This window comes from Anarrhichthys ocellatus, unplaced genomic scaffold (genome assembly GCF_004355925.1).
Source record: "Anarrhichthys ocellatus isolate YVR2014 unplaced genomic scaffold, GSC_Weel_1.0 scaffold48, whole genome shotgun sequence".
NCBI lineage: Eukaryota > Metazoa > Chordata > Actinopteri > Perciformes > Anarhichadidae > Anarrhichthys > Anarrhichthys ocellatus.
The window spans coordinates 781,675-796,539 of record NW_022280078.1 but is presented as its reverse complement, the minus strand read 5'-3'; the positions used below and the strand labels follow the sequence as shown (position 1 = coordinate 796,539).

Sequence of the window (14,865 nt, the reverse complement as noted above, 5' to 3'; positions counted from 1 at the left end):
TGTGTGTGTGTGTGTGTGTGTGTGTGTGTGTGTGTGTGTGTGTGTGTTACCTGTGCCATCACACTAAAGGGTGAATTACAGTGACAGAGGTTTGTCTGGTATCAGCCTCGCTGTTGTTGTATGATACCGTTTGTTTGGCTGATTTAGTCTTCATGATGTTGTGTGTCCTGTCAGAGCAGAGCTGGAAGTTTTAACGGATGAGGCTGCCGTTATTCTTTCTTTTTAATTATTGCCAACAAATCCCACTTAAAGACCAAAACCAGCAATGTGTTACGTTTCCTACCCCGTCTGCGGCTCTCAGCCCCAAGCCCATTGGTTCCTACTGCAGACGCAAATCTTTATTTATTCACAAATAGTTTCATTTTTAAAAATGTCTCAACACTCACTACAGCAGAAAACTTCTCTAACGACTGCTGAACTCTTTACTGTATATTGCAATGGCAAAATATGGAAATAAAAGTTTTTAAATTGATTTTGCTATCATATGAATGTGTTTTCTCACTGTGGAGAAAGTCATCAGTATACAATAGGTACAAATAGAAGAGAAATCACATTACAAGATAATTGATAGACATTTAAACCGCTGAAGAGCTAATCTGTTTGTTTCATGTTGTTAGGCAGGTTATGTCCTTTGCGTGGACACGATGAGACTGTTTTATTGAAGGCATTAGATGCCTGAGGAGGAAGAGAAGTGTCCAGTAAAGCCTGAATAAGTTTCCTTTCTTATCCCTTTAGTTATCTGGTGATCCCCTCAGGCTCCCACACAGATATACACAGATAATACTCGTTAGTAGGATCAATTCATTGTTGGTTTTGTTTTTTATGGTAAACAATCCGAATATATTTCAGACATTTAGAAACCTCCAGCTAAGAGATTAAAGTAAGGAAGTGTGCAGTGAGACAATGGTTCCACTTCAGTTATAAGAAGCTGTAACAATAACTCTTATAATTGTCTCTTACAGATCATGTATTTCATGTTATCGTGCGCTCATAAGCCGCCTGTTCTTGGTCATTGTTTGAGTCGCTGATTTAAAAACCGCTCTGACCGTTACTCATTGGTATCCATGATGGTGTAATCCTCAGCTCAACAGCTCAACATAGTCCTGTTTTAAAGGGTTATTATTGCAGCCAACACCTTGTAGGACAAACAAGGGTGCAGAATCCTGGCACCCAACTACTCATCATGTCATCACTTCTTACACAATAACTGGTCAAGTGTTTAAAGGGGAGACTGCCAAATAGTTCATCGATCCTTCCCTCTGTACTTCTTCCTCCCTGACCTTCCTTTTCAGTCATTTCCTTCTATCCCCTCACCTCCCTCCTTCTATCCATGTATTAATGTATTACCTCATCTTCTCCTCTTCCTCTCGTCTATCTTTTTATTCAGTTTCCTATGAATTGACCCGACTCTGACGGGAAATCAGAAGACTACCCTTTAAAAACAAAACAGGACATTGACAGTCTCCCCAAATAAACGATTTTGTTCAAGTTTATTCTGTTAAAACACTCAAACCTCCTCCTTAAAGCTCACTTGTGTGTGTGTGTCTGTGTGAGAGATGACTGCAGCACCGTGTGTGTCTCGTAGTAACTCCCTCTCTCCTCCATGTGACTGCAGGTTCCTGAGGGCTGCAGGGTGGCCGGGCAATTTGATTGGCTGGTGGAGGGCTCGCGCTGATTGCTGATTAGTGGTGGTGGTGGTGGTGGTAGAGAGTAATGAGGGGCAAGAGAGAGAGGCAGTGATGGAAAGGGAGATTAAGTGGAGGCAGGTTTGCATGTCTGCATGCTCACATGTCAATAATCGGCAAAGCTTTCTGTGTTAATAGAGGAAGAAGGGAGGGTCGTAAGTAGAAGAGTAGATTAATCCAAAGAAGAGACGCTAGTATCGTTTCCATTAGAGAAGTCCCTCCCTGACCTGCAAGAGTTTCTAAACTTTTTCTTCAAGCTGTAAAAGCTTGACATTTAGTTGAAATACAACACAAGCTGCAACGTGCTGCTTTCTGGTCTTTAAGGGTCTTAAACGATGGAGCTTCTGTGACGGCTACACACGTTTGGGGGCAAATACATTCACATCAGGGGGACGGGCTGCTGGTGTTCTGCTCTGTGTGGGCTCAAACATTAACGTATGTATTGCCTTGTTTTTACTTATGACAGCACCTGCTGTGACCTCACTAATTGGGGAGTGGCTAATGGTACTTGTCCTCTATGGATTTATTGTTTAAATGAGAACAGAAGCATCTTCCTGCCTCACACATTCATTGTCTGCTTCGTGCTTTATCAGGATAGCTTTCCTTTTTCATAAATTAAATGAGTCTTCTGTAGAAGCTGTCAAAGTTTTGGAGGGAAAGCTTCTTTTGGTAGCATGTTTGTCATTTTTCACTCAAATCAATAGGCTCCACAAACCATAAATTAGCATTTTGACCCCCCAAAAAACTTCTTATCACAAAAGATGACATTGCAACTGAGCTTACCCTTCTGCCGATGAAGGCTCTGAGATGTGTCTGAAAGCTTTGGAAACACCAAAGTAGGTCACTTTTGTGATGAGCTATTTTTTTTTTTAAAGTCAAACAGCTATTTCCAACATTAAGAATGGACCCTCAAACTCAAGATAGAACGTTTCAATATTCTCAATTGATTTGAAGTTCAGACTGTCAGGGTTTAGCATTTTTTTTTTTTTTGCCTTACATTATTATTTGCTGCCACTAACGATGTCAGTGCTGCACTCATTAATGTCGTCATCATCATCATCATCTGTGCTCTGTTGGTGATGCCTGTCTGCCTGCCTGAGCCACTCTGCTCCTCATGCCTGCCTTCACTCTCATACAGTCGCATGTGTCCCAAACATGATCGGGCGTTTTTATCTGTGCCTTTAACTGCAACTTTGTGTGTGTGTGTGTGTGTGTGTGTGTGTGTGTGCGCGCGTGCGTGCGCGCTGGCTGGGTCGTGTGTTGAATGCTGCGTCATCCTCGTATTTTAATGGAAGCATGAGTATGATTTATGTTTGTGCGTTTATTGTTACTCATGAGACAGACAGAAGGACTATCAGGTGAAATACAGGACCCCTCTACCCCTCTCTTTCTTTCTTTTTTCCCACATTTCCTCTCTTTTCTACCCGAGTTGTAACACCACCAGTTGACCAGCAGGTGGGAGCCTTCCCTCACCAAAGCACAGCTCCGCTCGAGCCGGACTGCGCCGCTTTTAAATCACACCAAAACACGAGGAGGAGCTCCGGTGTCTTTGGAGTCAGACTCTGCCTTAAAACCCCTTGTTGTTTTACTGTGGAGGGATTATTCCACACAGGATGTCTGCCCTTCTGCCTGACTACATCTCCCATCAGCCACCTGCGCTCAGCCTCTCCTCCCTGGGGACTCAAGTGCATCTCCATTTAAAAAAAAAAAAAAATAATAAATAAAATAAAAAAAGTTTTTTTTTTTTTTCAATTTGTTTTTTGTGAATGTGATGACACACGTGTATCAACATGTATGCATGTTTACGGAAGTCAAAACGGGCCTGTTTGGCTCTCCATACCCACTAATATGTAAACCTGTGTACATGCGTGACGTTGGTTTCTACCGTTGAATGATTTGTACATATTAACATCTTTTAATGTCATGCTGAATGTGTTTCCATGCTGATTGTTTTTAGGTTTGTTTGATTGACACTCTTCACGAGAGACAACACGGTTTGAACTGAACTGATGCACTTTGTCCTGAAAGTACCACAGCGTTTGAATCTGATGAAATGAGCGCGTTAGAGTGAACAGATGAATGAGGCTCAGTGTTGAGGTGTGAACTTTATGAATGACCACTGTGTAGCAGCGAGAACTCTTTCTCTCCCTGATGGTTTTTATACTCCTTTTGTAACTCTTGGCGAGCAGTGACCAACATCTGTTATGCATGATTTTTCTAGATTCTTTGAACATTGGTCTCTCTTGGTGGTCGTTGTTTTTTTTTTGTTTTTTTTAACCCTTCACTGTATTTTTTTTTTCAAGAGACTAACAAAACTGCACACCTGAAGTAAAGTTTGACTTCCTTTTGATGCTATTTAAGACAAGAATGCCACCAATGATTCGCTGCTCGTAGATCTAAACACTTGTAGTCTGTTTCTTCGATGAAGCTGTGAAATGTACAGAATGATTCCGTCGGTGTTGTTACTTGAACTATGGTCACGCGTCTCCACATTTTGCTCTCAGACCTGTGATCGTTTTGCATCGTACAAATAATTAAACATTGTGAGAAATTTGCCTTTTTTCACATGTTGTACGGATTAAACAAAGGAGCCTGTTTCCAGTTGTTATGCTAAGCTAAGCTAACCGGTACAGTACAGACATGAGTGGTGTTGATGCCTTCTGTCTTTTCTACACATCTGGTTGCATGGTTAGCTGCAGCTGCTAGCCTGTTTGTGATTCCTAAAATCAAATTAAAACATGATTTTTTTTTGAGAACTAAACTGAGATGTGTGCAGTTAAGTGTTGCATATTAGATTTTTTTTGTTCGAGTGTTAATACAATCCAACTGTTCAGTCCAGTTTTTATGTTTTTGTGTTTTTAAAGCAATTAGGGCTGCAACTAATTGTTTTTCATTCTTGATTTGTTATTTTTAATTGTTTGGTCGATACAATGTAAAATGAAATAGTAGATGATGCCTATCAAAGATTTTAACAGCCCAAGGCGATGTCTTCCAGTGTTGGTTTAGTTCAACATAAAGTCCAAAACATATTCAATTCATGTTGTTGTAAAATGGATAAAGGCAGCTTATTTGAGATTATTGTTTTTGCTAGATGACTAATAGAAAAAAGAAAAGCAAATGGCACCAGTTCCAGCACTAAAACCAGAACCTTGCTTATAGTTCTAAATGTGCACTCAGACATACAACACGTGTCCGTGGTGGAGATGAGGATCCTCTGATGTGAAGACAGGGACCTCTGTCCTGCTGAATTAGTGTTGATGTTGCTGTGAAGATTCTTGCAACTCTTAAACACAGTACACTCCAAATGTGTAATTTGGCTCATGAGACACGTTTGGAGTGTACTGTCCCTTTAATCAAAGAATACATAATGTCACGAGTAAGCAGCAGCTTTACAATGACCAAATTCGCCAACAGTCCCATTAACAGTTCTACTTTTTACCATTAATATACATATAAAAACTGTTTGCTAAGTATTATAATAGCCCCTGTGCTGTGTTTCTAAATATTATGCAAAAACACACAATACTAAAGCAGCTTCAAGATGTTGAAGATGAGGTTCTTGTACAATTGTAACGGTTCTTTACTGAAACCCGCCAAGCTACTGTGAGCGTGGTGCCGCTCACCACCCAGAAAACAACCCCTGACGTCTTCTGCTACATTCCTCTTGTTTTTAAACTCATGTGTGTCCTGTGGAAACGCACGGGTTACGTACTGTTCAACTCGGCATCGACATCCAATCACAGTGAATGAAAACAGCGGCAGGTACAAGGTGATTCTGCAGGATATTGACATCCATGTAAATGTGTTTTTACCATGTTGTATATGTTGTAATAACCAATGGCAGTACTTCTCTTTCCATATTGTGAACTTTTTTTTTTTTTTTTTTAAACTTTAAATGTTGTCAGACACTTTGTGAGCAAAAGGTGTTTTTTTTTTTCTCTCTTCTTCCGCGATATTGTCTAATAATAATAAACGGCATTGAAAAGTGGATTTGTTTTCTGTGACATTTGATCGGTGCAGGAAGCAGATGTTACTCCTGACTGCCAGATGGGACCTGTTAGAGACCTTTACTTTAATACTTTATGTGAAATCAAGGGTAACATAACTTAAAAATACGGTCAACATCTGGCAGAAATAAAATACTATGTCTACTGCATTAGTTATTAATAAACACAAAGCCTTCAAACATGTCGTCAAACTAAGATGTGAAATCATTTAAAGCCATTAGAGCTCGGCACATCGTACACCGTATTTATTAATTCTCACCACAGTAGTTCAGAATAATAAAAACATTAGAATCATCAACTTCTATTTTCAGTCAGTCATCTACAGAAAATATGTACAGTCTATTATTAACATGCTAATATTTCAAATATGTACAACTTTAGTCTCACGTGTTAACCAACTTGTCATTTCATTCACGTTTATGCAGAAACAAAAATATCCTGGAGCTACATTTACACATGTACAGGAAGCTCTGCTGCTACAAATCACATGTTCTGCTCCTACTGTCTGGAAATACTGTTTACTGGTGTGTCTTTGTGATCTGATGATTTGGGGGAAAAAACCTTGCTATTAATATTAAAATAATATATGTCACTGTGTGTGTGTATATATATATATATATATATATATATATATATATATATATATATTTTAACTATATATTTTGTATCAAAGGTCACAAAGAGATAAATGCAGCCAGCAATCTAATTTGAACTCTTAAATACACTATATATACATATCCAGATAATAAACAGAGACGTTGACTTTGAAGGTAAATTTCCTTCCTTAGTATATAAAACTATTGCTGTGGTTTGTATTATAACGCTGAATTGCCAGGATTAAATACATAGTACATTCACGCCTTTTAGGGTACATCCTTACATTTTATTTGTAATGTTCTCGTCACAAGATGTACAGCTAATTTGATGTATTTTCTCTTTTAGTCTCAACGTAGAACTTTGTTCTCCATTAACTGGAATGTCAGAGTCAAAATAAAACACGTGCCTGTTCAGGAAAAAGCACAATTTCATGACCAACGTCTCCCTTTGAGCCTCTCTTGTCTGCTCTGTGCTCACACCAACAGTCACTCCCCATTAAACGGTCATTGTTAAAGTTTAGCTGTGACCGAACGGTACTTTTCACCATTTATTTGGAGGATTTTTGTCACCAAAACATGGACGAATTTAGTAACCTGCATCTCCTGATCCCAGCAATGGAAATAAGGGAGTAAAATCTAACAATCATCTCAACCTTCTTTCATAAACATTCTGTTTGTTTTAGATTCTGCCTGTATGTGTGTGTACTTTCACACGTGAAGCCTCGTAGTTGTGAGTCTGGTGTTATGTAATAATCTGTGAATTGTGCAGAGACTCTGTGGGTAATGTGCATTCTAAATAAACTTTTATTCTTTTTAACTTCAAGTTTTACTGGATGGACATTGATACGTTTGAGCCCCGGAACGACTTTTAAACGAGAGGAGAATGACAGACTTGTCTTGTGAAATATTAAATGGTTTAAATAGTCTGAAACCAAACCGGCATTAATCTGGAGAAATAGGACGATTGTGAGCAGCTGATTACTGTGAAGTTTGATTTCTGTCGCTATAAACCTTCCACCTCATTACAGTTTATTCGTCTTTCCTTCGTCGTGGATCGTTTCCGATCCACCTGATGTTCTACTGAAGTCAGATTAAGGTCTGTGTTTTGGCCGGGGGCTCCAGTTTCCGTGACAACGCAGTGAGGATGAGGTTGAATTTGTTAAAGCGATCCGATTGGTTGACCGAAGCTCCACGGCTTCCCCACAGCAGCCGCAGCTGAAAGTCTGTTTTAAACACCTCCAGCAGGTCTTCATCGCACGAGAACCCTGAGGACAGAAGGAACACAACTATCATGTTGTATCTTCTGTTTATTAAACGACAATAACACGCATGCGTGTCTTTGCGTATAACTTAGTTTTTTTACCATGTAAGATCTTCTGTGTGTTGGTCGTGTAGCTGTGTGCGTTGTGCGCGACGTCGCGTGCCGCCTCCAGGTGGCGCAGCATGATGTCGCAGCCCTGGTCGCTGGTCTCCCAGAGCTCCGCCCCCTCAGGTGTGGTTGACGGACGCTCCATCAATGTGAGGAGGGGCAGCAGGAGGGGGACGCAGACCACCGGAGGGGAGCAAGCTGCAGGAGGAGGACGAGGAGGGACGTCAGAAGTCAGAGCATATCTGTGATTGAGTGATTGCTTCCACACGGCTCTCAACATGGCGACGGTTCATTAACTCTCTGGTTGGGAAGTAAACTCCTAAACTGTGACTGTGACGTGTTTGTACTTTATACTGATAGTTTTAGAAACTCAAGACATGTTTGTGTTCAGTACCTGTGCCCTCATACAGATTCTTGTAGAAAGGCTTGAGAGTTTTCTCGTAGCCGATGGCGGTCTGTGTGTAGTTCCTTCGTAGAGTCGTCCATGTTTCCTCCAAGCGGCTGATCTGCAGAGAACAACAACACACACCAACTGTAAGTGTCTCAAACTACCGTCAAACAGAAAGACACAAGCATGTGTCTCTCTGTTGCATGAACACATTACAATTAAAATGCTGATAATTCATGATTCGTGGTTCAAACAAGTGTATATTTTTGTGTTTGATATCAAGTTTGTTTTGTGTGTGTGTGTGTGTGTGTGTGTGTGTTACCTGTGGCAGGTCCAGAGCTTTCATCAGGGCTGTGAAAGCGAACAGGTCGCCCACCGTGTCCTTCAGCTCCAGCGCCACCAGAATGATGCGATTTACGGTCAACGCCCGCTCGTCGACGCTGCCCGTGCATCCCAGAATATCCACGGCAACGCCTATTGCCATGGTGTGGTGCCTTGGAGACGGAGGAGACGGGGGGCTATCAACACCAGCTGACAGAAATTAAATGTCTGATTTTGTTTCAGTCGGTTTCTATAATCTGATCTTTCAGTGGCTGTCTTAAGGCTGACAGGAAGTACTGTGAGCAGGTATGAAACACTATCGTGTTTGTGCACATTGGTTCAGTTAAACCAGTTGTCTCCAATCTTTCTGTCTTGTAACCCCTTAAAATAAAGACAATTTGGAGCTGAAAGTACCCAGTATCTCACTAGAAAACACACAAAAAAAAAAAATGAAAGTAAATGAACTACAAAAGAAAGATATATACAGATATAGATAGATATATAGGTGTGTATATACAGAGCCCCCTTGCTCACAGTCTTTATGCTAAGCTAAGCTAACAGCCTGCTGTCTGTAGCCTCATATTTAGCATAAAGACATGAGAGTGGTGTCGATCTTCTCATCTTAAAGGACTTAAACTTCCTGGAAATGTGTTTTTGTATTTGTGACGCCATATCTTTTCTCTCTGTGTGTGTGTGTGTGTGTGTGTGTACCTTTCCATCAGGTCCAGCCTCAGCTGTCGACCGTGGGGAAGCGTCACCAGCTCCAGACCAGATGACACGCCCATCTGACCTTTAACCTCTGGAGTCACTCCGACTATCCTCGCAACCTGGAGGATGAAAAAGGTCAAAAAGAGGCCACCGATTACATTTAGTTGTTTTATTTTCCTCTCTTGTTCTTTCTATCTGCTGTGTGTGTGTGTGTGTGTTGATCAGGTTTAATTGTCGGCTCAGGGCTGTTTTCTTTCTGAGACACGAGGATCATTTTATTGCATCAGCTGCAGGATAGAAATCTAATTCTGTGACCTGTGTGGCACAGCACCAGTAAACAACCTCACATTGTTCCGTCTGTCTGCAGTAAAACAGGTTTTAATGAGGCACTCTTTTATGTTGTGACTAAAGGCCTTTATTAATGGTTCATCATTTATTTATTGATAGTAATAATCCATTAATAAGACCAACGTTTACCGTTCATCTCACCACACTCATGGTTTATTGGAAAGAAATGTATCAATAATGAATCATTAATGATTATCAGCCTTTATAAACTGCATTATTACCAAATACAATAGATAAGATCTACAGCATTAATCAATTATTAATTCTGTGATTATTATAGAGTCTGTCCATTAGAGAGCACTGGAAAATGTTAAACTTGAAAAGCAACAGTGCTTTTATAGAGAAGATAAAAATGCCATTCGATAATTACTCTGAATTAAATTGTTGAACTGTGTGTGCGTGTGTGTGTGTGTGCGTGTATGTGTGTGTGCGTGCGTGTGTGTGTGTGTGTGTGTGTGTGTGTGTGTGTGTGCGTGCGTGCGTGTGTGTGTACCTGGCAGTCGGCCATCAGCAGGTGTCTGGCGATACTGTGGTGATCGTGGCTGAGCAGCAGCTCCTTCGCTCTCTTCAGAACCACCATCTCCAGCGGTTTGTTCTCTGGCGGCAGAAGTCGAGATCCGAACTCTGCCGGCTGAAACGTCGACTCGGTCTCTTCGACCGGCCGATGAAAACTGCTCCTCTTGTCTTCCTCCTCCTCCTCCTCCTCCTCCTCCCTCCCTGCGTCCTCCTCCTCGTCCTCACTGGTGTTTTCTAAGGCGGCGATGGCGTGATGGTAGGAGCTTCTGTCCAGTCCTTTCCTCCCTCCCGCCTCCTCCTCCTCCTCCTCCCCCTCCTCCTCCTCCTCCTCCTCTCTCCATCCCTCCCCCTCTCTCCTCAGTCTCTCCACGTAGCTGCAGAGCGGAGGCTGAATTTGGAGGTCTGTGATGGGGTTAAGGGGATTCGATTCCTGCCACTCCAGCGGGCTGAAAGACCTCAGGTCCGCAGGGCTCGGCTGCAGCCGATCAGTTCGTCCTGTGTCTGCTTCTGGATGTGAACCCTGAAGAAGTTCAGCGGAGGACCCGAGAGAGTCTGCAGGGCGGCGCTGATGGAGGAACTTCGGGGGTTTGACTGGAGGTACAGAAGGGCCTCTGGTGGCTGTGGAATAACAGACAGAACATTAATATATGGTAGATCTACTGTCTATTAGATAGTCCATACATTAAATAATTGCGCCCACAGCAATTCAGAAGTTAATGTTAGTCAATAACTTAAGGCTGAAGGATACAGTACAATTAATAAGCTGTTTTTAAAAATTAGTATAGCAATGTTTCATTAATTGAAACGCCTTCATTAACGAGCAGCAGTTACTGCTACTGTTTCTTCACATTTAGACTTTAAGTTCAGAGGATGCTTCCTGATTTCTATCATATCTGCGTAACTTCCCTATCGATATTAATTTGTTCACAATCTTAATATCTGATAGTTAAAACATATTCACATTTCATGTTCATGTGGATGCATTTCAAACGTTACCTTCACTCCTCCATGTAGGCACCTTGCTGGGTTTGGGAGGCGGTTTGGGACACAGCTGGCTGTCAGAGCCCCGGATGGCCTGGCCTGTAAACACATAAACAATGTGTTTTATCAGACTCGACTGTTTATTCTTGGAACCAAATTGAATCAGTAAATGTCATGATTCCCTTTGTGTCTGTATTAAAGATCGTATCTCCTTTCTGTGGCAGTGAACCATATAACACCACAGTCTGTCTTTTATTGACTTTACTTTCAATTTAATTTCCGATTTGCATGCAAACAATAGCAGGGGCGAAACAAAGGAGAGTGCCTAAACCTACAGGTGTGTGTGTGTGTTTTTGATTTTACAGATAAGACTGTTGTACTGTTGCTTCAGGCATTTTTAAAACAGAGGCCACAAAGCTGTTCTTCTTTCCTTCCCGACACTAATGTATTATTATTATTGTTTTATTATCATTACAGTGGATGGTATGGTTACTGAGCAGCATTCAGGTTCACAGGTGATCTTCAGGTTGTGCAGTATTTATGAGCTTTCTGTTGCATAGAGGCTTTGTCATCAAGCAGATTTGCGTAACGCTGGATTTTATAGCTTCCAGATCCACTGACCTGCCAGAAGCTCTGCAGACCTCCGTGGCACAGAGGGGCTCAGCGCCGGCTCACTGCCCGTCCGAAAGACCGGAGACTTGGGGTTCGGGCTCGGGAGGAGAGGATCAGGAGACCGCTGGGGCTGCGGTTTGGATCCTGAGGAGACGAGGAGCCGACAGGAGAGGACAAGAAGAGGATGTTACAGAAAGAGGAGAGTAGAATAAAGGGGGAAAGGTGTGTAAACCATGAGAATATATGAAAGAAAAAAGGATGAGTGGAACCGAGAAGAGCGATACAAATTAGTTGATTCTATCTCACAGACCACTTTTTAATACAAAAAAAACAATAAAACATAAAAAAAACAAAAAACAACTTAGATGGAATTAGACGATCAAACTTGACTATCTAGAGGAAGTAAAAGTCGTAACAAGGTTTCCGTAGGTGAACCTGCGGAAGGATCATTTCTCCAGCATGTTTTCTAACAAACGCTCCTGTCGAAAGGAAAAACTTTTTGAAAGCGTGCAAAAAAAGACTGACGTCTGCCTGCAATAACTCAAAGCAGCACACATCTTTGATCCGTCTCTTCACTTGGTTGTGCACAGAAAAAACTAAATGAGTTGAAGCCAATCGCTGCATGAAATGGGGTGAGGTTGTCAGATGGTTTTGGATGGACGGTCTCCTTCGTCAGAGAAGGGTATTCCGACGGCGTCGGTCAATCTGACAGGGACTTTATGTGAAGCATACTAAGGCCTTCAGAGTCTCGCTCTCACTCACCGAGAGGCAGGTAGCTTTCCGATTGGTGCGCCTTGAGCGGGCCTCGCCTCTCTGGGACCTGATTGAGACTTGCTGGTTGGCTGCCACAGCGATCCTTCAACCTGAGTGAAAGGGGGACGTGGGGTAACGGATATCAATAAACATATTGAAACATAAACACAAGTAAAGGAGAAATAAATCAAACCTATTTCAAATATGAATCAAAACGTTGACACGGTGAGAATAACAAGTAACGTATTAAAGAGGAAGAAACAAAGACAACACTGTTTTTCTGAGTTTGTAGACCTCCTTTCTCCTGTTTTTCTTTCTCCTTCCCTATACTCCTCCTTTATTCTCCGTCTCTATGTTCCGTTCTACTCTGGACCACATATTCGTCTTTTCCTCGCTCCCTCTTTGTCTCTTTACTCAGACAGATATGGACTCCGTACATTAAGCTCTATGCACTCATGAGATGACACACCGCTTGTTCCTTTCTGGCTGAAAAGTCAAACATACACCATGTCTGTATTTATAGAGGGCTTTAGATACATATGGAACATGTCGTATATATACAGCCGCCTGCGTGGGTGATGAATGTAAACATCTTGAGGCTACGTGTTAAAAGCAGGAAGGGATTTAAAGGAATGATTTAAGTCTTTCACAACATGTGAGAGAAAGAGAAACATAGACAGAGAGAGTGACTGAGTAAAGGTTGGTCTCCATTATTCAAATGTAGCAGACAGCATGTTATTTGGTCTGTAGCCCACTACCCACTTTCAGTAACAGGCTTGTGTCGCTTGGAGCTGAAACAGTCTTTAACGTGGTATTTGTAAAGTCTAACAAATTACACATGCTCAATATGCGATTGTCTAGAAACAACAAACACGACTGAACCTTATCGGCGTTAATCACTGTGTTTGTGTGGGTTTCTGGGAGAGCACCAACCTGAGCTGGCTGCCTCGGCTCATGCCGTTGTCCCGGCAGTGTGTGCTGTGTTGCACGGTGTGCGTGTTGTCCTGTGTGTGTCCGTTGGTAATGTTGAGGCTGAGGCGCTTCCGACTCTGCCGCTCCTGCGTCATGAGCGCCTCTCGGTGATGGCTGGACAGGCCGTACTTTTCCTCCAAGCAGCGTAGCGGCAGCCCTCTGTTGATTGGCTGGAAGACGATGGCTCCCACCACCTTAAATGCACGGAGAGAAAAAGACAAACTACAGTAAACTCGACGTGTTTTCTGCATCAAACGTTCTCTCTTCGACAGTGGAATATTACGTTTTTACATTTTACATTACTACCAATCACAAATAAATCTTTGGATGGCATTTGTTATCTAGTTAATGTCAGCAGAGGAAGGTAGTGCACACAAAGCTTTCTTTATGTGTCTCCAATTAGTAAAACACACTAACTTCCATATATTACTGACCACCAACAAATGAACCGCGTCAAAGAGCCTATTAAAACAGTTCATGTGTAAAATATTTGACCAAACCCACCTGGGAGACAGACTTTCTGTTGCCGACATAGTATCGTATAAGTGCAGGGACGTTGTCAAACCCTTCTCTCTCCAGCCGGTACTCGACTCTGGAGTAGGCTTCGTTCAGCATCACGACCTGAAGGAGAAATGTTTAAAAAACAAAAAATTATTCATAACTGTTACTTTCAATTTTTCTTTAAATAACTTTAAATGTGAAATGATTCTGCAGAAAACTGCAAATACTAGAACAGAATCTAAACCTAATACACTGTTTTCAGTCTGGAGCTTTCAGCTTCTTGCTTTGATTTTATAACTATTATTAAAATAATATGAACTATCACTGAGAAGATCCCCAAATCAGACTTGGCAGGAAATCTTTATGATGGAGGGAATGTAGAGCATTGTAACATGTTTGCTGTCTTCAGTGAAGCCAAGACAAACAAACACTTGGTCTCATAAACCATTTACCACCGTACCAAAGTATTACAATACACACCTTTAACAGTACACGTAGTTTTACCTTCTTGTTGATTTTAAAGTGCTGGGCAGCATTTCGCCACTGGCAGGTCAGAACATAACTTCCTGGACTGGACAGCGAATCACGGATCAGGAAATCTCCGTCACGCTGCACCAAGTTTTCTGCAACCTGGAGCAACACAGAAGATTACATATGGGTACACACACACACACACACAGACACACACACAATCACACGCAGGGACACCGTGTGTGTTTATAGTGCAAACATTTAATTAAATCTAATAATGGTCGGCTGTTATACTGTTTCGTTCTTTATGAGCTCAGTGCCGGCTGGTTTTCAGCGGTTACATAAGACAAGAAGATATTTAAAGCCTCAACCTCTTACAGAATTTAGAAAATAATCAGATTTTTACATTTATGTTTTATAACTTAAAGCTCATATGGGAAATGTGCTCTTTGACCCATTTTAAGCCCATAAAGATGTACAGTAGTTTCAGCCGTCAGATTAATTAATTAGTTTAGACTTTTCTTTTTTGTCAAAGTATTTGTTTTGACAGGTGACTAATAAACTGTAAATGGTTTTTTTTATTTACTTCCTCATGCACACACACACACACACACACACACACACACACACACACACA

At 41.6% G+C, this 14,865-nt stretch overlaps 2 protein-coding genes across 10 annotated transcripts in view; one reads left to right on the top strand and one right to left on the bottom strand.

Moving 5' to 3' along the window:
* The window catches only part of fnbp1l (formin binding protein 1-like), a 40,271-nt gene extending 29,001 nt beyond the window's left edge, over positions 1-11,270 (top strand). The window contains exon 16 of one of the 2 annotated variants that reach the window (XR_004213537.1): positions 11,257-11,270. Coding sequence is in view for 1 of the 2 variants with exons in the window: in XM_031869709.1 (XP_031725569.1) it covers positions 1,616-1,623 (8 nt within the window). In the remaining variant the exon portion in view is untranslated. Of the gene's footprint in view, positions 1-1,615; positions 5,167-11,256 lie in introns of those variants that run through there. The other variant, XM_031869709.1, reaches the window with a different exon arrangement.
* bcar3 (BCAR3 adaptor protein, NSP family member) overlaps positions 6,344-14,865 on the bottom strand; it is a 61,661-nt gene continuing 53,139 nt past the window's right edge. For all 8 annotated transcript variants that reach the window (XM_031869701.1, XM_031869700.1, XM_031869704.1 and 5 more), the window contains 12 exons: positions 14,262-14,387; positions 13,761-13,877; positions 13,218-13,450; positions 12,294-12,394; positions 11,541-11,675; positions 10,935-11,018; positions 9,916-10,556; positions 9,078-9,193; positions 8,368-8,539; positions 8,052-8,163; positions 7,652-7,855; positions 6,344-7,553 (listed from right to left, as the gene is read on the bottom strand). In XM_031869701.1, coding sequence (XP_031725561.1) covers positions 7,375-7,553; positions 7,652-7,855; positions 8,052-8,163; positions 8,368-8,539; positions 9,078-9,193; positions 9,916-10,556; positions 10,935-11,018; positions 11,541-11,675; positions 12,294-12,394; positions 13,218-13,450; positions 13,761-13,877; positions 14,262-14,387 — 2,220 coding nt within the window. In that variant the 3' untranslated portion in view covers positions 6,344-7,374. The remainder of the gene's footprint in view (positions 7,554-7,651; positions 7,856-8,051; positions 8,164-8,367; positions 8,540-9,077; positions 9,194-9,915; positions 10,557-10,934; positions 11,019-11,540; positions 11,676-12,293; positions 12,395-13,217; positions 13,451-13,760; positions 13,878-14,261; positions 14,388-14,865) is intronic.